This window comes from Psittacula echo (genome assembly GCF_963264785.1).
Source record: "Psittacula echo genome assembly, chromosome: 6".
Classification (NCBI taxonomy): Eukaryota; Metazoa; Chordata; class Aves; order Psittaciformes; family Psittacidae; genus Psittacula; species Psittacula echo.
The window spans coordinates 11,523,574-11,547,421 of NC_137743.1; the positions used below are offsets into that span (position 1 = coordinate 11,523,574).

Below are 23,848 nucleotides of genomic sequence, written 5' to 3' on the forward strand. Positions count from 1 at the left end.
CCACTCACCCCTCACGCAAACAAAATGGCGGCGGAGCCTCCCCCGTCCCGACCTGGCGCGAACCATTCATCACCAGATGGAGGGGGAGATGAGGAGCAGAAAGCGCGCCCCTGCTCCGCCGGAGAAGGAACACCACAAAAGACAGAGGAAGTCCCCTTTTTCTCAGCTCCTAAAATGCTTCATTGCCCTTTTAGAAAGTGCTGTGAAGAGGAGAAGGCGGGTGACTGCGCCCTTTCGCAGTAGGGATCCCCCTAAGGAGCTGTGAAAAGTGGTTTCTGCCCCTGAGGGGCGGGTTGGGCGCCAAAGGCAAGTGTGCTCCGAGCGGGAGAAAGTGGTGGGGCTGGAGGGGCGTGGAGCCGTAAGCCTGCAGGGGGCGCTGCCGGGCAGGGGCAGGTGGACCCCAGGGCGAACAGCGCAGTGCTCCGACCAGTCTGATCCTGAGGTGGAAGGGCAGTGAGCGTAAAACAAAACCTTCCTCTCAAAACCTGTCTTTTATGTGAGGGTATAGAAATAAATCTATTTAAAAAGAGGTGTTGAGGGCTGCGGCTGGGCCCCACTGTGTCCCCTCACACAGCCATCCCACCAGGCCTGAGGGTCGCAGCCTGCCCCCATGGCAGCAGGGCCCTGAGGTATGCTTGCCAGTCAGGTTTAGCTGATTTACATCCGTTTTTGCTCTTCATTCCCACTATACCAACTCCAGTCCTTGAGTCTGTTCTCACTCCTTTATCTCCCAGAGAGCCGCTATTCAGCTCACAAAAGGAGCTGTCAAACATACAAAACAAGCAAAGCGAAGGAAGAGAAACATTAATTTTCTTTTACTCTCCTTCAGTTACAGTAATTTCAGGTGTTATCGTGACAACAGTAGGGGCTCGGCGTCCCAGAGAAAACACAATCTTCAGGTTGACAGTACCCCTTAAAAAATGCAGCTGTAGCCAGCATTTCTCTGTATGTTGCAGAATTCCTGTTCTGATCCTCTTAACACTAATAAAGAGTAGATTTAAACACAACTGTTTAGTTCCTACCTCTTCTAGAATAATAGGTGGGGTAAGTTATTTCCTTGCCACAATAGGAAAATCTCACTCCCAACCATTCGTAATTGCAATGTAATCAAATGATTTTACCAGCAGCCCATCAGGAGGCTTTTATAACAGGTTTCACGTCCACCTTTCAAGAAATGCTTCGTTGTTTCTTCATAAAGCCCTTAAATTGCATAAAAAAACTAAAGCATTCAATGATTGTACCACAAATAGTTTCAAAATTAAAAACTCCTGCCTGACTGCTCTGCATTTACATTTAAATAGCTCACTTTAATGGGACTTGGGGGGGCGAATATTTTCTCTATTTTCATTTTTCTTAATCACCTTCTTTGGTTAATTGAAATTTTAGGATTTCAAAGGATTTTAACCCTTAAATGAGTCTCACAACATCTTTCTGGGATTGGTTTGTGGATTTGCTCTTCACTTTTTCAGAGGTGAAGTGAATTATAAATGCCACTATTTTGGATCTCAGTTGCCTGGCCCATCCAGAGGGACTCACTTGCAGGGGGGAAGAAAAAGAAGTTAAGAAAAGAGAAGGTAGTCAAATTCATCACTTTTCCTCACAATACATTTAAGCAATCCCATATAAGGGACTGTAGCGATAGGACAAGGGGTAACAGGTCCAAACTTACACAGGGGAAATTCAGGTTAGATACAAGGAGGAAGTTCTTTGCTGTGAGGGTGGTGAGGTGCTGGAACGGGCTGCCCAAAGAATTGGTAAATGCTCCATCCCTGGCAGTGCTCGAGGCCAGGTTGGGCAGAGCCTTGGGTGGCATGGTTTAGGTTGAGATGTCCCTGCCCATGGCAGGGGGGTTGGAACTGGGTGATCCTAAGGTCCTTTCCAACCCTAACTATTCTATGATTCTATGTGGTTAAAAGAATTATTTACATCCATTTTTGTGTTCATATTTGCATGTAAATAAATTGCACGGATTAACTCATTTTAGATGAACTTGTAATTTTCAAAATCAGCTCATGAGGCACTAGGGCAGGAGAGGACAGCAATAATAATGTTTTATGTTATGAGACTCCATTGGCACTGCACAGCAGGCAGGGCAGCCTGACCTCTGCTGAAACACTCAGCCAACGTTTTGTCCCAACAAACAGCTGGGATATCTCCTCATTAGCAGCCTTCTCCTCCTGCTAAAGACCACAAGTGGAAGGACCACTCTGTGTTACTCATCCCTGTTTCTCAAGGCAGTAATAGGCGTATAAATGTTTCTAAATTGACAGGTTCTGAAATTCATTTCTATTTGTCTTCCAACTGAGGTACAGGATGCCTTGAGTCATGTGTTCAACCCTTCTTTCGTGGTTTAGAAACGTATTTTTGCTTAGTCATAGACTGCCAGAGCACGAATTTAATCTTCCTCCCCTAAAGAGTAGGTTCAGACTCACCAGGGTGGCCATCAGCTGAGGAGAATTTTGCCTATTCTCTAGACTGCTGCACTAACATTATTTATTGTGGATGCACCAAGCCCTCTTGAAAACCCTGACTCCAGTCAAAGCTCTAAGAGCTGAGATCCCACAGCCTGCTAGTCCACGTCTGGTGCCCCAGGCAGCTTGCTGTTGCTGAGGTGGACCAAGCAGTACATTACCCTCTGCATTATGAACAGGCACAAATAAGGAGCTCGGATCTTTTTTATCCCCAGGTGTTCATTCCTTCTTGAGGACCTTGGATATACAGCATACTCCTGCAGTTTGGAGATGATTTATGTTTGCGTACGGATGTGCACAGACGTCAGACTATATTTATTCATAAGAATTAAACCGTATCTTGTGGGTATTTAACCAACAAACACTCCCACCACTGTGATATGCTTGCAAAAATAGCAACTGTATTCATTAAGGATTAAGTGGCAAATGATCATCTTCAAAGCATGTTTCAAGTGTAGGCCCCAGCATACAGGTTTTGTCACATAGCTCTGAGAGACCTGTATTTGAGGGAGTGGAGGGGTGGGGAGGAATAGTTATGACACTTTTGTGTTATCCTTTTGGTTTTGCAGACCATGCTGAAAACATGCACCCAACCCAAGGGTGATGCGTGTCTTTATTCTGTCAAGCTGCTGTGGCTGTAGGAGTGCAGCAAGCTGGCAGCTAGTAAGACAGTGCACTTTAATCAGAACCTGCAAACATATAATCAGTGCTCAGTACACGTGGAGTGCAGCTCGCTTCAGTAGGTGCTGCAGAGCTTTATTCTATGGCCCCATTTCATAAGCAGTGTTTTTCTATAAATACGCTGGAATTAAACATTAGCATTAGAAAGGAGAAAGTGGGAACATGGCTTTAATTCATCTAGGCTTCACTGGCATAAAAATACATCAGGCGTTTCTTCTATGAAGCTTAACAGGAACATATAGATGGGATTTCAAGCCTGTAGTATTTTTTTTTCTCTCTTCCCAAATCGTAAGATTTGTCTTAGAAAAAAAACATGCCAAACATATTGTGGGGCAAAAAAGGCATTTTAAGTGCATTATTAACCTCTTCTGTTACTACTTTCAGTTGTGAACCAACATGTGTATAGATTGCTTTTATTCATGAATGACTGCAATCACCAAGGTATTTACTGCCATTTTTAAATGACTGTAGAATTCAGTGGGCTCATCACATCAACCACTTGTGCTTCACCACTTGAAGTCGGTAGGGGAGGTAGAGCACTGCTGGGGCACTTCTTGTTGGTGTCACAGCAGAATGTCAGGAGCAAGCCGTAGCACAGTGCTTTGGTTGACACTTAGACCCTGCAGAAATCAGTGTTTAACGGCACTCTGAACACATAATCAGATATTCTGATATTGCAATTTCAGCTTGTGAAACAAATGCAGCAGGAAAATGTCTTCCCCAAGGTCAAGCAGGGTAACACTGGGACAGCCAAGAATACCTCTCCTTCTGAACTACCTATGTAAGCCCAAATCCTAAGGCAGCAAGACCAGAGTGCAGCTTTCTCTCACCTTTGAATTCAGTGGGGATTCTAACAGGTGAATGGAAAAAACCAGCCCTCTCTCAACAGACCTGGGCATGCACATCAGTCTCAGTGCTCTCAACCTACCAGGCTTTCAAGGAACAAGGAGCACTTGTTCTGAAAAACATGCAAGCCGACCAAATACAGGTTTCCCTTCCAAGAAATCTTTTTCTTGTGCAAAGGTACCAAGTTCTTTTGCTCTCAAGCCCTGTAGTCATCCATGTGCATTGCAACGCAAGAGTCTGCCCCCCCACCAAAACCTGCAGAAATGCCTGTATCTTTGCCAGTGAACTGCCTGTAAAGAAAAAACTTAAAAAAGAAAGCCCTAAGCCTACAGGCTTTGATAAGGGGTGGATGTAATTGCAGGTTTAGATGCTGACTGCTCAGTGTTAGTGATATATGTGTTACAATAATGGGTACCCATTCCCACCACTGTCAGACTCTTTCCTTGCTCTTTTTTGTCTCTTATGCTGGTGTTTCATAAGGCAGTAGACACCCCTGCTCCTGCTCCCTGCCCACATCCATAGTGGGGGTTATACACTGTAAGGGGTAATAGGCAGAAAGGCATCTATATACCTATATATAAAGTGCAAATGTGCCATCAGTGGTGATAACAGCACTTACTCCTGTGATTTGGGAATGATCCAGCGCTGCTGGTCACACGTGCTTTCAGAGGAGAAGGGTAGAGCAGAAGCTGCCCATTGGCTCCTGCCAGTGCAGTGCCACAGGGCAGCAGGCAGGGGGTAGCTGTATGCCTCCCATTGCCTGGCACCATGTTTGGATCATTAGCTCTTCTCTGTGTGTTTTATAAGCTGCTGGGGGTGGAAGGATCCTGGCAGGCCACAGGAGACCTGCCAAGCTTTCCTGTTGTTTCGTCACAGTGGGTGCTCTGCCGATCATGAAAAGCATCAGTGTCTTTTTTTTGCTGCTTCTCTTCTGACTTTGTTTCTATGCACTTTAAACAACTCAAAACAGTCAAGCAGCTTCTTTTTAAAAATAATGTTTAAAAATCTCTCTTGATCTTTATGATCCTTTGAATATGTAAAGGTAAATAATTATTGCTGGCTGTTAAGTATTCATCTGTAAACTCATTCATCCAATCATCCAACCATACTTCGAGAAAGCTAACATGTTTGTCAAGAAGAGAGTGGCAGGGTAAAACAGCAGAGTAAGACGAACAATAGGAAAAGATTCATTTTAAAACCGGTGTATTTTATTAAGAATTAATCTTCTGCAGGTTTATTAAGGGAAAGCAGTTGTTATAGAATCATCTTGCAGCTGAGCCTCCCTATGAATAAAATGCGGTTGTGGTTGAATTAACTTCACTTGTTTCACTAATTTTCTGAAGCAAGCCACAGCATACACACAACGTGAATTACAGACATGAGGGCTGTGGCAGGGCTGAGCCAGGAGCTTTGCTGGCAGGCGCTTTTGGCCAGGCTGGCTCCTGCTGTGGGGTGAGAGGGCCGCATCCTGCCAAGGGGTGGAAACCATCTATGTTTTTCTTTGCTCTGATGCAACAAAGAGCTTTGTTGCATTTGGCAGTTTTGTGAAGGAAAACATTGCTCTGTGGTGTCTCTTTTTTAACCCCCTGACAAGGGAAGGGCCCTGCAGTGGGCTGGTTATGGGGTCAGCGGGGCTGGAGGGCACCCCAGGTCTGTTTTCGAGTGGGTTGGAAGTGAAGGAGAAGTGAATCAGGGACCCTGGAGCCCACAGAACTTTTGCACCCAGTGACAGCCCACAGCACCCCTTGGCTTTGGTGAAAGCTACCTTTAAGTGGGGTTGATTTGGCACCAGCTCATGGGCATCAAAGCAGGAGACTGGCGGCTTTTGGGATTCCACACAATGTTTCCCAGCAGGGCACCTGCCTATCCACCAGCAGAGCTTGGGGACAGCCCAGGGAGGACAGGATCAACTGGTTCTCATCAAAATAAATCCTAAAACAGGGTGATCTCTGAAGACCTGCCTAACCCCAAACTCCAGGTGAAAAATCACCAGCTCAGACAGCAGTGTGAGCCTGGGAGATCGGGAGTGAAAAAACAACAGTTAATTTTACTTCCAAAGAATCTCCCCATGTTCAAGCAAGCAGGAAACATGATCCAGGTAGTAAGAGAGCCATGCAGACATAAATATATGCATCCCATCCGCAGGGTTGCTTGCTCTGAAGCTGTGTCCACAGAAAGACTGATTTCTTGCTGTTATAAAAGAGTGGGTGAGGGACCAAGGGGAAGCAGCGGTGTGTGTCCCATCCCAGGAGGTGTTGCTGGTTGGATGATATCATTGACCAAAGGGATATTTTGCAACCCGTTCCCAGCAGTGCCAGGACGCAGACTAACCAGGGGCCACAGAGGCTCCCGGGGGGAATTGGCGGGTGGATGTAGAGAAATCTCTGAATGTCAGCACTTGGTGTGTGGTGAGCCAGGCTGCAGGGCAAGGGACAGAGAGAGCCCACATGGGCCTGTGAGCCAAGCTGCTTTGTTTCAAGGGCAGCTTTTTCAGTCATTGTGGCCAGTACAGACAAAATGATGTTTGACCGAGATGGCAGACTGGACATCTGCATTCCACAGGGCATCCTGAAATGCTGAAAACTCCCTTTCCTCCCATCTCCATTCCTCTTTAGCACTCTGGAAAGAGGCGGCTGCAGTAAATTTGTAATTTGATTGGAACAAACCCCATGATTTTGGCTGATCCAGCAAAGTAATATACGTCCAAACTGACAAATACATCAGAATCTCATTGCCGGGATTTTACTCCCTCTTCGAGCCATCCATCTGCTCTGCAGCCTCCGGATCCGCAAACAAATGTGATTTTCTAACCAGGGCACCAAAACCAGCCACAGGAAAAGGCAGGCTCCTTTCTGCAAGGCATTTTCACACTAACACAGGTGAACTGCTGACCTTATGATGTCTGACCGACTTTGGCAAGCTGCAGCAACTTCACCTGACACCGGGTGGCTCCCCCAAGTGTGAAATTTCCTCCTGCCCTTTGAAGATCAAAGGAAAGCAAAGATAACTCCCAGCTTTATCATAGCAACTAAAACCACCACCCCAGGGATTGTATCGGACCTTTCTCCCCATTAGCACTCAGCATGTCCCAGGCTGAGCCCAGGGGCAGCAGAGCATCCTTCTCCTATCACACCCAAGCTGGCAGGCTTCACCAGAGCTGCTTTTCACACTTCAGCCCAGATAATGGGCATTATCTTTTCCAGCCCTCCAAGAAAGTGTCCTGCTGTTTATTCTACATGATCTTCCCCTGCTGCGCCTGCTGCATACCCTGGTGTCCCCAGCTCCCTCCCTGAGGGGAAGCCTCAAGAGAAGGGAATGGGAAAAGGAACTGAGATGGGAACACTGCCTCTTGGCAGCCCCTCCTGCGGTTTGCAGACATCCCCCACTTGTCCCAGTGACCTTTCCCCAGGGCAGTGGCTGGTTATGCAGAAGCCTTCTGCTTCCCCACACACACATGGCTGAAGCAAATCTCCATCAGATGTCACATTCAAGTTCAGAAAAGCTCCTTGCAGCTGGATTTGGTAATCACAAGTGCCAGGAGTCACTTTAGCACTTAGTAGTGCAGGGAACAACATACCTTCCCCTTCTCCCTTCTCCCCACTGGTGGCCCCTGATCAATTCTCTCAAGCGTATCCGCCTGCATAGGTCATGCTCACTGCCAGAAAACCAGCTGCTCTTCACAGCTGGATTTAGTAAACTGAACCATGTCAATGCTTTAGCACTCGGTAGCACACAGATTTTTTGCCACCCACCCAGGGCTCTCATTGCTTCCTTCCTGGCAGAGCAGCTGCTGTACCCCATGGTGGCTCTCTGAAAGTGCTGCCCGATGGGGTTTGGTTTTAACTAAGTAAAACATTATATCCTGGAGGGAAAGAAGAAAAAAACCCCAAACCATCAACAAACTCCCTCTTGTAATATGGAACATATGGCATCACAGTACGATAAATACATCATGGTAATGAGATTTTGAGCTTAGGATAGCCTTTGTCCACAGGTCTAATGTGCATTGTAAGAAAAAAGCTTTACCCCTTGCTCAGAATGAGATCAATATCATTAGCCCTGATGCAAGGCAGGATGCAGAGACATATGGATAAGCCTACAAGAAACATTTAGAGAGAAATTCAGGTCTACTCTAGCAGCAAAACACTTCCTGTGTGAGCAAAGCCACATCAGCAAAGCTCTGCTTTTTTACCAGCAGAGCAGAAATATCCTCTGCAGGAGAAATGAGCTGTCCTGTGGAAAACACGGTTTTGCTGCTACAATTCTTTTCGATATACTCAAGGGATCTATCTGGCCAGCTTGGTCAGTCCAGGTCTCACTCACTTCCTTTATGCTTTTGACAAATGTGACAGTGCCAGCAGGAGTGCACAGAGCAGCTGTATCACTTGCTTGCGAAGCCAGGGGCAGAGCCCACAATCCCAGACTGCCTGACCCCCCAGGCTCTCTGTTAGCCACCGTAATTACTCGGGGCAACATGGGCATTGCTAGGGAGACCTCAGGTTGACAGCATCTCTAGGTGATGAACATGCACCGTTCTGCTCTATCACTGATAGAAATCTGCTTCATCTTGACCAGCCTCTTGGAGCCCAGCCGGATGGCAGTTAATGATCCTGCTGGAATTCGTGTCAATTGATTTTCCAGTTAACTTGACTGAACATGATTGGAGGCATTAGAGCAGAGAGGATGTACCAGTTGTTCCAGTTTTAGTCCTGTAGACCTCATATTCCATTTTAATGCAGCAGCAAGTTTAGTTCCAATTACAACAAGCCATTCCTTAAAATAAAGACTTAACGGAAAGATTCATCCAGGGCCTGATCCAAAGCCCACTGTATTCAGGAGCTGTCCTCCCCACTGATGGCAACAGGCTTTGGATCAGGGCCTGGAGGCAGCTCACAATGTATGGGCAATTTAATAATGAAAGATGACTCACTATCGAAAGCTGCCTGCTTTACAAAAGAATCCCAGAATTGGAGTATCTGTATGACAGAAATAAATCACTATTCACACACACACACGCAAAGGAGAGCCCATAGAAACCTACATTGTCATTTCACTTGGGAGACTCAAGCCTAGTCCAATGAATGCTTGCTCATGTGAGTAACTTTACTATCATGAGTAGTGAAGTAAAATGAAATCTGGAAAAATGGTTATGTCAAAGGGGTTTGAGGTTGTCATCGGTTTTCCTGTCGCTTCTGAGTATCTAACAGTCCCAGCAGATCAGACACCTTTATGTGCTGCCTGTCCTGAAATCCTGGTTACGACTACAATAAGCACAGGCTGAGGCTGGGACAGGATCCCTGTGTCATGTAGCTGTAGGATTTATACTACATAAATCCATAATTTACAGGACTAGTGGGTCCCATGGATCCCATGCATGTTTGTTTCCTAGAGGTGTCTTCCACCCGTGGTCTCCCTTGCCCTATTCTGGCACATGCAAAAAATCCCTGACAGAAGTGAGAGTCCTGGGGCAATGCTGTCTGTAAGGTGCTTTGAGCTCCTTCATCTCTTGCTATCTACCATTGTCACTCCTGGTCTTGTGTTTCTGGCTTTCTGGGTTTGTTTGGTGCTTGTACAGCTCCTGGCACAACAGGTCCTGCTAGGATTCTCAGGAGCTACAAATAACAGCCAGCAAGCTAGCACTTGAAAGGGATATCTAGGGGCCATAAATCCTCTTTAATAACTAGACAAAGCTGGAAGAAGTGCTGAGCATTTCAGCTATAACCGCAGAAGCTATTTCTCTTGGTAATCTTTACATTCCCTGCAAGCATTCATAGGCAGGATGCATAGGGATGCACCACAGCTGCTTATAGAAAAATGAACTCATTTGGTAAGCCTTACTTGGATGTCAGAGTGCTTTGAATTTTGAAGGTGAAATAAACAGACTGAAATGATCCCATTGCTTATAGTGCAATGGTAAAACAAAGTAGGACTTTACAACTGAGGCCCTGGTGTCAGAACTTCATCTGATTTTCTCTGATGACTCAACCCATTTCACAAGCTGTTTTCATATTCCTTATTTAGTGAACTTACTCATGTCTCGGTAAAAGCCTACGATGTGATAAAGCCAAGGAACCGTAATGTGTGGTACTGGTAACACCTCCCACGCCAAAAAAAATCCTACTTCCATATTTATATGGCTTTGCAAATTGGTTCCTGCCTTTTTCTCCCCAGAGAGTGAGCTGGCAGCGTGTCTCTTCTTCAATTAGCATGAAGCTGTGAAAAATGAAGATGGAGGGTCAGATTCACCATGCCCGGAGCCTCACTTATTTCTGCCATGTTACAGGCATGTTTGGACCTTTGATGTCCCGACAAGGCAAGAGTTGTTTTTAGCATACAAATAACAATGCCTGCAGAATACCTTGTTCGTTGAGCTTTGTCTCCTAAAAAACAAAAGCAGCTCACAACCAGAAGGCAAGAAGCTAAGGAGAGCTACCTACCTTGTGTTGCTCAAGGACTGGGGATGGGCACCTCAACATAAACTCCCCGTGGAGCAGGTGAATTTTACCTGGTCAGGATGGAATTTCTGCCTTTTGGAAAGTCCTTTAATCAGAGAAGCAGGAGAAGCCTTTGTAATCAGCATAGGCTGAAAACCACACCAGCAAACTATATGGAATAAAAGAACACATAGGGACACTTAAGGATAACACCCACCCATCCACCCCCACCCCATATCTCTTCACAGTGTGATTTGCAAGCATGTCAAGACATGTATTTTTTGTGGCAGTTTACTGAAGAGTTTGTCTGTCTTGGAGGCAGAGAGGAAAGGCAGCATGTGCAACACAGAGACAGGGGCTGAGCATCAGCACTCATGCTTGCAACATGACTGCTCTTTGCAAGCCTAAACGCAAGGGGCCATTGAGCAGTGGTACAAGCCCTGTTTAGTCCCACACCAAGATCTGAAACATTCCCCAACTGACACCAAGGAGTCCAGGACATAAGGGTGCACCATCAGGAGTGTTAAGGGAGAGAGATGCTCACATCCCAGCACAACCCTGAAGCAGCACTTCTATGGGCAGCATAACCTGCAAATTCCCCTTTTCTGTAACGCTTCCTCTCATCTCCTTTGGATTCAGGTATCATAAGGGATAAACTCTAATCAAAGCTTTGCCTGAGGGTACAGTATTCCTGGCATCTTTCCCTCACTTGCCTTTTCTGATGTCTGAAATCATCCTGTGTTAGCTTTCCCCTTGTTGTTACATGTATGTAGGTCTCTAGTTTCAATCAGAACTTTGTTTTTGAGATCCTCTGCCAGGCTTAGCTGGCAGATGGACACAGGTATCTTGAACCAGCCAGTTCAGCCGCCATTACTGTCAACCACCATTCTGCAGCTCTGACATTCCCTACACACCTGCCTGAATCTGAAATTCCATCCTTAGGAGACAACTACCCAAAACCAAGCTCATCTTGGCTAAGAAAGCCTGCTAAATCTTCCATCCTACCCAGTCTGTTGAATTTGCTCGGCGCACAAGCCACAGAATACTATTGATGCTGTTCCTTCCCCTAAGGATGAAGATAGCTTTTGCATGTTGGTATCTGGAAGCAGAGAACCAGGGCTCCTGCCTTGCCCATTCAGTTCAAACTCACACATTCCATCTTTCAGGTAGGTACCACCCTGATTTGTCACACTCACCTTCACACACTGGTGCTGGGGTCCTCAGCTCCTCCCTGCCCGTGGGAGCAGCATGTCCAGGGAAGAGGGAGAGCACACACTCTAATACCAAAGCCCTGCAGTCAGATGGCTGTGATATCCCCTCAGAGAGGTGGGATCCGCCGAGCAAGGAGCTGAGCTGGGGACAGAGGTCTTATGTTAGACTGGAACAGCAAAGCAGACACTAGCATGGAAGCACATTCCTCTGGGAGGCAGCATTTACATCCTGCTCTGCCTTGGATGCTGGGGCTTCCTCCTGCAGGGAGGAGACATGGACTGGGACCAGCCAAGTAGACTGAGCTGCTCCCCAAGCAGGAGCAAAAACGTCAGGCCCCTCTGCCCAGTCATGACAACCACCCCTCTTCAGGCTCTCACAGGGCTCTGGCCCTTCATCCTTGCTGAATCCCAGCCCAGCATCTCCCTCTGCCAACACCATCCACCAACACACTGTGTTAAAGCTCAGGATCAGAGTCTCTCTCCAAAATCAGAGCAGCTCCCTTCCCTCTCTGCTAAATACCTGGCTCCTCCTCCTGCCCTGTGGTCTTTTCCACTGCTGTGATCAAATCTTTCAAGGCCAGCAGCCCCTCCATTAACCACTTCAGCCCGTTGTCTCATGCTCTGAAGGTTCCCATGGCAAACATCACCTGCTCTACAGAAGGTTTCAGTTTCCTCATCCTTGAGGAACAAAGCTGGTCATTCCCCAAGAAGGGCTTTTATGCTGTTTTAATGACAGCTAGTGGCTACTCTGTTTCTGTCAAGGTAGTAGGTCTCCAGGATGCAGCCACTGTCACTGAATCTAGCAGCCTTTCTGCTTAGGTGCTTGCGGTGGCTGAGAGTACTTTCCAGTTCCTCAAGGAGAGCAATCAGATCTTTCAGAACATTAATTGATCTGCTTTTCCTGGATCATATTCCCATGTTCAGGTTTCCCAGAGCACAGGTAGAACTGCTGCTACATCCCCCTGACACAGGGAGGAATTCCAAGGCTCATCTCCAGTGACAGCTTCTCACCTGTCAGATTTGCTTCCCTTGGGGTAAAAAGTTACGAAGAGATGAGCCCCACAAGGCACAGAGATGCTTTGTAACCCGAACACCTACAATAGAGCTTTCAACTTGATAACTTGAAACTGCAAATGACAAACGTGCTGCAGTGATGAGCCAGGAAGAGCCTGAAATCTTCCAGCCAAAAAGTGGGCTGAAAAGGCTCAGAGATGCTGGTACTTCAAATTAATTCTTTCCACTTAAAAAAATGACTAGATGAGCATTACCCACGTGTAATGGTCCCCTGCATGATGCTCAAGGTGCCACGGACCACCCGTGAGCATCATCACGGGGACCATTACAGGCAGCATCCCATGGCACATGCTCAGGAAGGAAGTGGGGGCTTTGCCTAGTTCAGATCTTCAGCAAGATGGCAAACCTTATATAAAACATGCATGAATCAAATCAGAAGCTCCTGCCTGGCTGCTGGGAAGTGACGCCACCGTGACTCATGTCATTCTGTTTAAAACAGTCCTCCCCCTCACCATCTCCCCTCCTTAGAGATGCACCTTAGAGGCTTTCAGCAGAACCCCGTGATGCTCGCCCTCCTCTTCTACCTTCTTACATCACTTTCAGGCCATGACTTTGTCTCAGGTGACCTTTGTGGCCACCAAGCTCTGCCAAAGCACTTTAGCAGCTCACTCCAAATACAAACAAGCTTTCTTTTCCTGGCATTTTTTTCTTTCCTTTATTATTCTTTACACTCCATAAAAAACCCATTGCAGGTTTTCTTTCACATTCACGAGATCTCCTGGAAATTATTGCCATTTCCCATACAGATTACATATTACAAAAAATAAAAAGGTCAACAGACAAAGAGAGAAGCTCATTCTGAACTCTCTGCAGACACAGAAGCCAAAGAGAGAGAAACTGGTTTTCACAGACAAAGGCTGGCTAGAAGGTAACCACACGCACACACTAAAAAGCCACATAACACTGAACAAGACCACTTGACCACACACGATAAAAGTTAGGAACACATGGGAACGGATGAAGAAAGAGTTGGCTTGGAGCTTGTCAGGTTTTTTTGGTGTAAAATCCAGCAGTTACAGTGTTATCTGATGGGAAGTAACTGGAACAGAGGATTTGAGACATTCAAGTATTCTAGGGCTGTTCCTAAATAACAGATGGGAGGATAATAGCTCAGCAGGGTAGCCTGATAGCTTCTGTTAAGTCCCCCGCCTTAGTTAAAAGCACATCCAGTACAAAGGCAAATGCAGAAGTACAGGAAATGCAACACCTGAATGGATCCATGGTCTAGTTTGGTATCCAGTTACACTATGGTCAATACCTGACACTTCAGAGGCTGGAGCAGGACAGGGGATTTTCACCTGGCTGTGCAACCCTGTCCTGGGAAAGCAGCTCCCTCTCACCACCCCAGCCCTTTGCTCCCTGAAACATGACACAGGAGAGGGGAGGAGGAAAGCGGGAGGTAAAGCAGAACAAATATTCACTCCCACCACCCCTGCGGATGCAAAGGTCATGCTTTTCGCTTTGCTTTCCTTCCTGCTGCTGCTGTTTATTGCTTGAAACAAGAAGGGAAGTAGGTGGGAACTGAGAACCTACTAAATGGGTTTCTCATTGCTCCCAAGGAATCTGGGAATACAGTAGTGGGTGCACACTCTGGATAAAAACCTAAAAAAGCACTTTCTTGTTTTAAAAAAGGACCATAAAAGTTCAGAGAACCTGCCACACTTGTCTCAGTCACAGCACACAGGAAGTATGACCCACGACAACCACTCCGTCTCAGACCAAGTCAATGAGGTTTCTCTATTGCACGTTCATGAAATGTTCTTGTTGAGGGTCACAGTTCGGATCACAGAACCGTGCCAGCTCCAGTCTCCCAGGGTGTTTCAGCAGGATGAAGATGCTGTCATTGGGCTGAGCTTCAGCTGGTGGACAGGAGGGTGGATGGGCACAGAACTCAACACTGAGGTAGGAAAGGCGAAACAGGAGCCTTCAAAGTCATTGCCTAAGGTCAGTTCTTCTGCAAAGAAAGATGCAGCTTCTCTTTTGCATGAGGCGACAGGGGGGCTGGGGGTGGAAGACAAGATCTCTGACTCATATTGTAGCAACTGGCCCATGAAACCAAAGTTTGGTGAGATCAGGCTCCGGCGCTGCTTGATGTAATCGAAGGCTTCCTCCAAACGGAGCTTCTTCGTCTTCATGAGATATGCCATGCAGATGGTGGGAGAGCGTGAAATCCCCGCTTCGCAGTGCACCAGGATCTTGCCCCCCATTCGTCTGACATAATCTAGGGTGAAAAAAAAAAAGGTGTTGCAGACATCAGTTGTCACTGGGGATGCAGAGGACACTGTGACATGCACCCAGCACTGAAGGTACAGCCAGTCCGCCAGCAAGGAGAGGCTTGTTCCTCCATTGAGTACAAAGGGTAACATGGAGATTAAAAGAGAAGAGGGACAAAACCCAGAGATGGAGCTGAGCCGCAGATGGCACTTGGTTTCAGAATCTGTGCATCCTGATTTGGTTCTTTCTGTATTTTTTAGGAAATTGCTTCCCTATCTCCTTCCCACATGCCTATTTCTTTTTTGGAACAACTGACTTTGCAGAGCATTGCAAGATAGAGATCAGGTATCTGGGCAATGCTTGCGTTTGCTGTACCCTCACTTTGCCTGCAGCTCAAAGTGCTGACCCAAGCCCAGACCATCAGGTCTTTCAGATGCTGCACGACTGCCTTCCTCTCATCAGCTTCGCTAGAAAAGCAGGGCTTTAAAGTCCAAACCTAACTCCCTGTTTGGCTGGTTAGCAGCACATGGCAGTATCAAGTGCGGAGCCCTTGGTGGTGCCCTTGGGTGGAGAGGCTGAGCTCACTCCCTGGGGCCTCACCACAAAGCACACAAGGGCTGGTAGGCAGTTACTAATTACAGCCTGGTTAAAGGATGCTTGGACTTAAGTCAGGATATAAAAGGCTTATGCAAAGCACCCATTTTACACAACAGGAGCCACTGTGGTTACTCACACAACACAATGATTGTTATTAGATTAAAGAGAATGTGCTTAAAATAAATCCTTTCCACACAAAAAATACAGTTCAAAAATAGACATTCTTTGCTCTATTGCCTTGAGCAATATGTTCAGGCTCCAATTTATAGATAACTGAGCTGAGTGTTGCACTCAGTGGAACAACACAGAGCTGAGCAAGTTATCATTTGCCTGTCTTCAATTGTCTGCCTGGGGACTGGTGTCACCACAACCGGTTATATTTAACTATGGCACAAAATAAGGAAGACATGGACTTGAGTCATCTGCAGCATTGACACCACACACCCAGATTTAAGAGAAAGTGAAAACTAAAGTCATCCTTCAACCTGGGAAGTTTCCAATTGACTCAATTATCAGAAGGGGCTGAGGATGGGACAGCAGAATGTCATCAATTATCCTTTCCTTGAAAGGTACGAAAAGTCCCTTACTAAGAAGGGAAGGTTTTTGCAGTTCTGCCTGCACTGCTGAAGGACTGAACTCAGTTGAGCAATGAGCCCAGTGAGTCTGTAATTGGGGGTTTATTCTATTTCTTTCTTGAATGTTCCTGGAGAGCAACAGCACCTATTTTCACCACCACCCTGGCTCCAGCTGCTCCACCCCACTAAACCACCCTGTACCTCTCAAGGAACGTCTCCCTTGTGCTACCTGGCAGGGCTGGTGTGCACTCACCTCCCTAGCCTTATACAGGGAGATTTGAGAGGGTTGGCCCAGAGTTTTCTAAAGGCATCCTCATTGCTTCGTATCCAGGTATTTAAGGGTAGGATACTGGCATGAACAAAATGAGCAATGGAAGGAGCTCTGTGATAAGGGGAGATACTGGATTTCTAAGACACTGGCTTTAGGATATCTCAGCAGAGCAAGGTAATAAGCTGACCCTGTTTCACCTGGCTTTTACAGGGTCTGGTATGCAAAGCCAAGGAACCAATATGGTTTTCTTCCTTTACAAAAAAATCAATAGACTTTGGTGTTATTCAACCATACTTCTTTTCTCCTTGTCATGCTGAAGTTACACCTACACTTGCTTTGAAAATGAATCTAACCAGCTATGTGCCTCATCTGCCTGATGGCAGTCAAGAGGAGGCATTTCCTTTCCTGAGCCTCCCAGCCTGGGGAGGACTAAGACCTTGAATGTAGCTTGCTCTGAATGTCGCTCTTCCTTCCTTCCTTATAGAAATCCCTCTACCAGGAGAAATGTTTGAGAAGGAGGGAGCATAAACTTTTGCTGGACATCCGGGAACATACACAAAATTATGTGTCCTTCCCACCAACATGTCTTTTAAAATAAATTACTTTAAATTATGTGAAGGTCTGGAAATGTGTTCATTTGGACCTACCAATGAAGTCGATGGCTTCCTGGAAGTGTGAGCTGATGTCTGCTGTGTGACTGTCTTCCACTGGGATCCATTTGTAGCAATACTGGTCTTTGAAGGACTCCGAGCTTTTCCTGGAGACATTGAGCAGGGCCGTGATGTGCAGGTTGGCAAGAAACTCGCACTTGGAAGCATGATAGGCGCTACCAAGGTAGAGAAAAGGCAGGATTTCGACCGGACCACCCTGGAAGAAAAGGAGTAGAAACATGTAATTCCCTTCCAAGAGTATTTAAGTCCTGATACCCTGCGTGGGTGCCCGCTCCCTCTCCCACTGATGCTTTTGGACCCCAGTGCTGCCGGCCAGCAAATCACTGCGATGGCAAAGCCCACGCAGCAAGAAGGTTTTCATTTTCCTATCCGCATCTGTGAAGCACAAAGTCAGATCCAGCCCACTCACGTGCAGGATGTTTCTGGCTTTCTTTAAAGTGCTGCCCCTCAGGATGCAACCAAAGAGCTTTCAGATGTGAGAGGTCCATTCCCTCTGAGGCTTTACCAAAACACAGGTGAGGCAGGGAGCCACCTCCGAGCAGGGAGGAAAAGGAGGACAGAGGAAGAGGCTGCTCTAACTCAGCTCAAGGCTCAGCCCTTCCACTTAAACCTCCAAAGCTGAAGTAAAGCAATAAAATTGGAGCTCCCCATCCCCTCACACCTCCCTGGAGAGCAGCACCCACTGCGTCACCCGCCCCGAGATGTCATCTCGGTTCCTCCTTCCTCAGTGCAAGCAAAGGCTGGGTGATGAGACTGTGAAAGAAACAAAACCAGCCATTGCCTGACACCAGGGTTTTGAGATCACAGGTAACTTTCCATGATGCACAAGCGCTGCTCCCAGCCCCCAGCTGTGAGAAACCAGCTTTCCACCCCCACAGCTACCCTCACTGTAGGTTCCATACACCGGGGACAGGCAGGAGCCACACAGGGCGGCAGGATGGAGCCTGCGGTGGGAGGTGCAGGGGGGCATCACCGGGGGCTCCCCCCAAGCACCAGGAAACACATGCCCCAGCGGAAACGGCCTGACCGCAGGGTGACATCTCAGAGCACACGTATTCCCCGGGCTGGGCCAGCATGCAGTGACTTCCCCTGTGGAAACCCCATTTTCCTTGCCCAAGGGCAGCTCTCAGGAGCCGATGCCTCTTTTCAGAAGTGGCCCCACAGCCATGGCCACCTCCACCAGACTCAGATTCCTCCTGAGCTCTCAGAGGACGCTCAAGCAATGCATACTACTTTGCCTGCTGGAAAATGATGCTCCTGGCAGCCTCTCCCCTACCCATTTTAAGTCTCCTGAGGAGGCATGAGCTGCTGCCTGGCTGTGTGATAGATGGGACACAAATACAGTTTGGGGGCTGGACACGGTGTTTTCACTCCTCCTATTGCCTAATTTTCAAGCCAAGCAGAGGCAATGCTGACCAGGGCATCTTATTCAACACATGGGTTGTCAGCCTGGACTGTGACAACTTATCGACAGCCCATGCCAGCCCAAGGGCCACTGGTACCCTGCCAGCCTCCAGAGCCCGGAGGTAGGGGGGAGAAGACCCAAGAGGAAGGTCACCCACCGCAGCCATAACACATACCTGGTCATAAGCAGGTTTGTGGTTGGTGCTCTGCTTCTCACAGTGGCTGGCAAGGTTTCTCTCTGCCTCAGTCCTCTCCAGGGAAATGAGTTTTCCATCCACACAGCACTCAGGATATTGTGAGTTAAAGGTTTCATACCCCCCTAGGGAGAAAAAGGGAAAAAGAAAAAGGAAGATATGAATGTTTGTGCTTCCAAAACCTGGTTTAATTAATTAAAGGAGAAATGAGGCTCCGTTGGTTGCAATGCAGTGGGATAGTGCTGCACAGCGATGGGCCCCAGGGGGTTAATGAGGGATAGTGTTCCCCAGGGAAATGCCTTTGTTTAAAAGGCTTCAGGCACCCAAAGTAAAACCACTATTACTGCTGACAATTATTAACTTGCCAAAAGCTGGTGGATCCAGATTAAAACTGCTAGTGAATGTAATTCTGTCGAATCTATCAACCATTAACTCCAGTACAGCAGGGACTAAACTCCCTCCCACAGGTTTTATGTAAGAGCAGTATTCCCAGTGTTTGAGATGAAGATTTCTGTGCTCAGGACTCATCTTCTCTAAACCTGTCATTACTATTTACACTGTGACAACATAAGACATATTTTAGACATATAGACAACATAAGAAATATTTTACTTGCATTACTTTCTGAATGGACATACGCACAAGAGGGGGATGCTTGCAACTGTGTCATTAATCACCACAATGCACGAGACAGCAAGGTAATGAAGACAGTCCCACTGAAACCAATCTATTAAATAACAGCTATAAAACTTAATGAAATCCTGTGACAGCACTTGACAACTGAATAGCCCCACATGAGCTATTCTGCATGGTTAAGGACTGCATTCATTTCATTCAGTGCACTGCTAATGAGAAGGAATTAATCCTGTTATTACATTGTTACTCAAAGTTTGTCGTCAGCTAAATCACCCTGTTTCCAGGCTGGGAATACGCTGCACGGAAACACAGGATCTCTAAAATGAATGTGAATAAGCCAGGTAGCAGAAGCAGCCTGGAAACGTCAGTGGCGTGCCACGTCTGCCACCTGTGCTCTTTCAGAACCAAAATGAATTGTGAAAGCCCTTGAACAGCCAGATTCAATAATCCTCCAGAGCAGGGCCCTCAAGTAAACAAGGCTCAGAAAGCAAAAAACCCCAATGTGATTCATTCACCTGCAACTGTTTCACCCTGATAAGCGGGGTCAGTGCAGGTGCCCCAGTGCAAGGAAAGGTTTTGAAACAAAGGAAGCGCTGAAGATCTGAGCAGCTGCAAGGCCCCTGCCACGGGCTGCCTGGTACCTTGACATTTCAGCCCTGTAACACCGCTGTGTCATTGGTTTGCAATGTTTGAGCAGATGTGTGCTCAAATTCATGACGTGCTGCTGTCGCCCACTCAGCCCTGCCGTGGGGTCCTTGTGTTGCAAGAGGCCAGCACGATCCAAAGCCCACTGAAGGTGATGAAAGTGTTTTCCATGACGGAGGGCTGGAGGGTGACTTGGCAGTGAGCTGGCACCCAGCACCTGCACCTTTCCTCCTACTCTCCAGCCACACGCAGTCAACTCGCCCCAGAGCTCACAGCAGGTCAAGCCGCCAAGGGACCATGGAGACCATAAAGGGTGCTTGTGTGTGTCATAAAGTGATAGCCACAACAACTGGGTCGATAAAATGATATCCCTAACAACCTGCAGTGTGAAAAGCCAGCAAGCACAGGCAGCTCTCCACACTCCTCCACTTCCCTGATCTCCAACTGCCCTTCACGGGGAAAACTTTTAAATCCTCTTGTTTTGCATAGCTGACCTTATCTCCTCCCCGGCCCCCAGCCACTGCCATTGCATAGGAAAAATATGCTTATATAAATAGCCATTGACTCCCTGTGTTGTTGTTTTTACTCTTGAACGAACACAGAAATACAGCCCAGCCAAATCAGCGTGTGTGTTCGAACAGACATGCATGGCTCATGTCTCTGGGGCAGCAAACGCATGCAGCTGGCGAATGGTTAATTACAAGCCTTGAGGATCAGGATATTTGCAGGCCATTCTTACAGTGAGTCATCTCCTCATCCCATCCTCCAGCAATCTCCTCTTCCCCCTCCCCACTGAACCTAGCTTCCCAGAGGTCATTTCTGCAAATACTAGATGGCTCATCACGGAGAGCTGGGCTGCACTTTGGTTTTAATCAATAGATAATAGAATCCTTGTCAGCACCAAGGGAAGAGTCCTTATTTTATCTTGCTGTATGACTTTCCCTCCACCACACAACCAGCGCTGTGCTGGGGCTGAAGCTCACCCAGAATGAAACTGCACCTACACAGATGAAAGATACAACATGCTCACCCCCTGAAAGGAAGAGAGGGATGGAATAGGGCCTGCTATGCCGTTTGGCCTGTACTTGCCTACACTAGCTGCCCCCTGCCTGGGGCCAGGTCACCATGCTTGTGAGGGAAACCTGCTCGTATCATAGAATCATTGAACAGTTTGGGTTGGAAGACACCTTAAAAAACATCCAGCTCCAAACCCTCTGCCATGGGCAGGGACACCTTTCACTAGACCAGGTTGCTCCAAGCCTCATCCAACCTGGCCAAGATGAGACCACCTTACCCCTTAAGTAGCCAACACCTCCTCCCAGCTCTCCCATTCTTAGGGAGAAAGGGAATACAAAGGGAACCTCAAGGAAGTTTTATTTTCCTGATGGTTTTACAGCCCATTATTTGTGAAGTTGGTGTTACAGACTCCCAGAAGACCCTTTATTCTGATGAGCACCCACTGCTTCAGGGTGATTTATATCCCCTCTGCACAAAGACCTTCCCCCAGACCACAACAGCTTCCTGGGGGTCGGTGGTCCTGGTGAATCACCAGTGCTGCCCACTGAGTCACCAGCTCCTGAGGCTGCATCAGACCTGAAACGGAGCTGTGGACTTCATGGGCCTGATCCTGACACCCAGAGCACTTCCAGCAGATGGGAACAGTATAGGAAAAGGAGAAAACTTTCCCATCCATGAAGGGGAAATGCTTTCAAGATAAGACATTTTGCAATACACAAAAGGCACAAAGTAGAGCCTACACCAAACGCCCACACTGGATAAACTGCCCACAGCCAGTCACCACTTCAAAGTGTGAGGCTGGTCCATGAGGAGAGAACAATCTCATACCTAAATGAGCAGGCTGGGAGTAGAGCTTAATTCAGCCCCTGGTTTGCCATGGACTTCCCGGTGTGACCCTGAAAGTGTATTTTCATCTTTGGGTTAATGAGGTCCCTAAGGGTTTGATGCCCCAACACAGTGCAAGTATCCCTGCCTTGCAGCAGTACAACTGGTGCTTTGGGGGTGACAGGGGCAGGGAGGGGGGGACCGGGCAGAGACAGACAGAGAGGCATCGGGCAGTACCGGGCTGGAAGTGCCTCTACCCCGGCGGGGGTGTACTCGAAGCAGTGTTAGTTATAGAAGACCAAACTGGGCATATCAGGACAAGAACTGGCATGACAAAATGCTTAACAGAGATGAATTAAACCGGGCCACTGAGGGCACAGGAGCAAAGTTAATTCAAGAAACATCGCCTGGTTTTCTCCTCCATTTGTAGCCTCGGGATATGGCAAGGGCGGGAGGGGAGGTGTTTAGGAACCCCGGCTTCGGCTTGGTCCCCTCCGGGGAACCCCGCAGCCCCAGGCGTGCGGTGTCGGGGCGGGCTTCGAGCACGGGGCGGGGAGGCGGCAAGAACAACAGAGAGGGCAAAGGGACAAAGGCGCTACCTGGAGAAGCGGAGGAGAGGCAGGGGTGGGAGAACAGGGGAAGGGCGGGCTGATATTTCTTTTTATCGTTTTATTGTCCCCGGGGTTAAAGGGAAGGAAAACAAAGAACGGCAGTCAAAGGGCTATAATACACGTGAGGAGGCATTTCTTTCCCCCGACAAGCCCCGGAGTTTCGGCTATGGGCTTCCCCTGCCAGCCTCGATATGCCCAATGGAGAGACAGAGCTCTCGGGTGGAAGAGCAGGCAACGATCCCCGGGGTTCGCGCGCCCAACACGAGCCGCCCCGTGCCACCGGAAGGAGAGCGAGAAGCGGCGGCTTCGGTTCCCCTTTAACGCACGGGGCTGATTTTATTTTCCACGCAGCCTCCTTCTCCCTTTGATAATCCCCAACTTTTGCTCTTCTTCCCTAATATTCTTTGCTTACCATCAGCTTATTAAACACGCGGCGGGGGTGAGCGGAAAGGCATATCGGCTCAGCCCGCCGAGTCTATCCGGGATTTATGTCCAGTGGGTGGAAAAGAAACGAAATCCCGTCGTTACCTCCTTGCCCTCCACCAACAACCACGTTAACCGTGGGGAGGTGGTGGCGGAAAAGAGACGGGACCACCGCGGAGCCGCCGCCAGCCACAGGGGCTCTGGGGATCGATCCACACTGCCCTCCCAAACTCCTACCCTCTCGTTCCCCGCTGCCCCTCTCACCTTTCAGGAAGCAGACCCTGGCCCCAGCCTCGGGCAGGCTGGAGAGCAGGGCGTTGAGGACGATCTGTGCCGTGCTGTCCTTTTTCAGCTTCTGCCAGTGTCCCGTGCCCTGGTCCAGCACCACCACGGCCGCCAGCCGAGCGGTCCCCGCCGCCCCTTCGCCGCCCAGCAGCAGTCGGGACCGGGCCGTCTCGTCAGGCACCACGAAGTGGAGCGGCACGGCCCCGCCGCGGGCCCTCCGCATCACCACCGAGTTGAGGTTGACGTTGAGCGAGCCGCGGAGGCAGGAGGCCGAATAGGACAGGTAGGGCCGGCAGTCCAGCACCAGGCAGCGGGAGGGCTCCTTCCGCAGGAGCTTCCTCAGCTGCCGGCAGTCGAGGGACGTGACTTTCATGCCGGCCGCGGGGCAGGAGCAGGGAGAGCGGCTGAGGAGTCCCGGTGCTAGCGCAGGAGCGCGGCAATGGGACAGGAGGGACGGAGGGACCGCGGCTCCGCGCCGAGCCCGGGCAGGGAATCCCGGCCGCCGCCACCGGGCATTTATATGAATGGGAGGCCGGGCCTTGACGACACTGCCCATATAAGGGGAGTGACGCGCCCTCTTGCCAAATATGGGCATCCCCCGCCCCGTGTCGCTCGGCTGCACCGCCCCCTGGCGGGGATCCCCTCCCTCCACCGGCGCGCGGCGGGGGCCGCGGGCGCGCAGGCAGCGTTAGTCAGACTGCAGGCAGAGGAAGCTGAAAAACGCCGCAAAAATTCTCCAGTCATCGGCCCCGGGCTCATCCCG

General features: G+C 48.6%; 1 protein-coding gene across 1 annotated transcript; it reads right to left on the reverse strand.

Annotated features, from left to right (window-relative positions):
* Positions 1-14,537: 14,537 nt before the first annotated feature.
* On the reverse strand, positions 14,538-23,458 carry DUSP5 (dual specificity phosphatase 5; the record flags this gene model as incomplete). The annotated part of the gene is made up of 4 exons (XM_080621512.1): positions 14,538-14,938; positions 17,022-17,241; positions 18,626-18,768; positions 23,065-23,458. The coding sequence occupies 4 exons, from the start codon at positions 23,456-23,458 to the stop codon at positions 14,538-14,540; spliced, it is 1,158 nt and encodes a 385-aa protein (XP_080477638.1).
* Between the last annotated feature and the right edge of the window lie 390 nt (positions 23,459-23,848).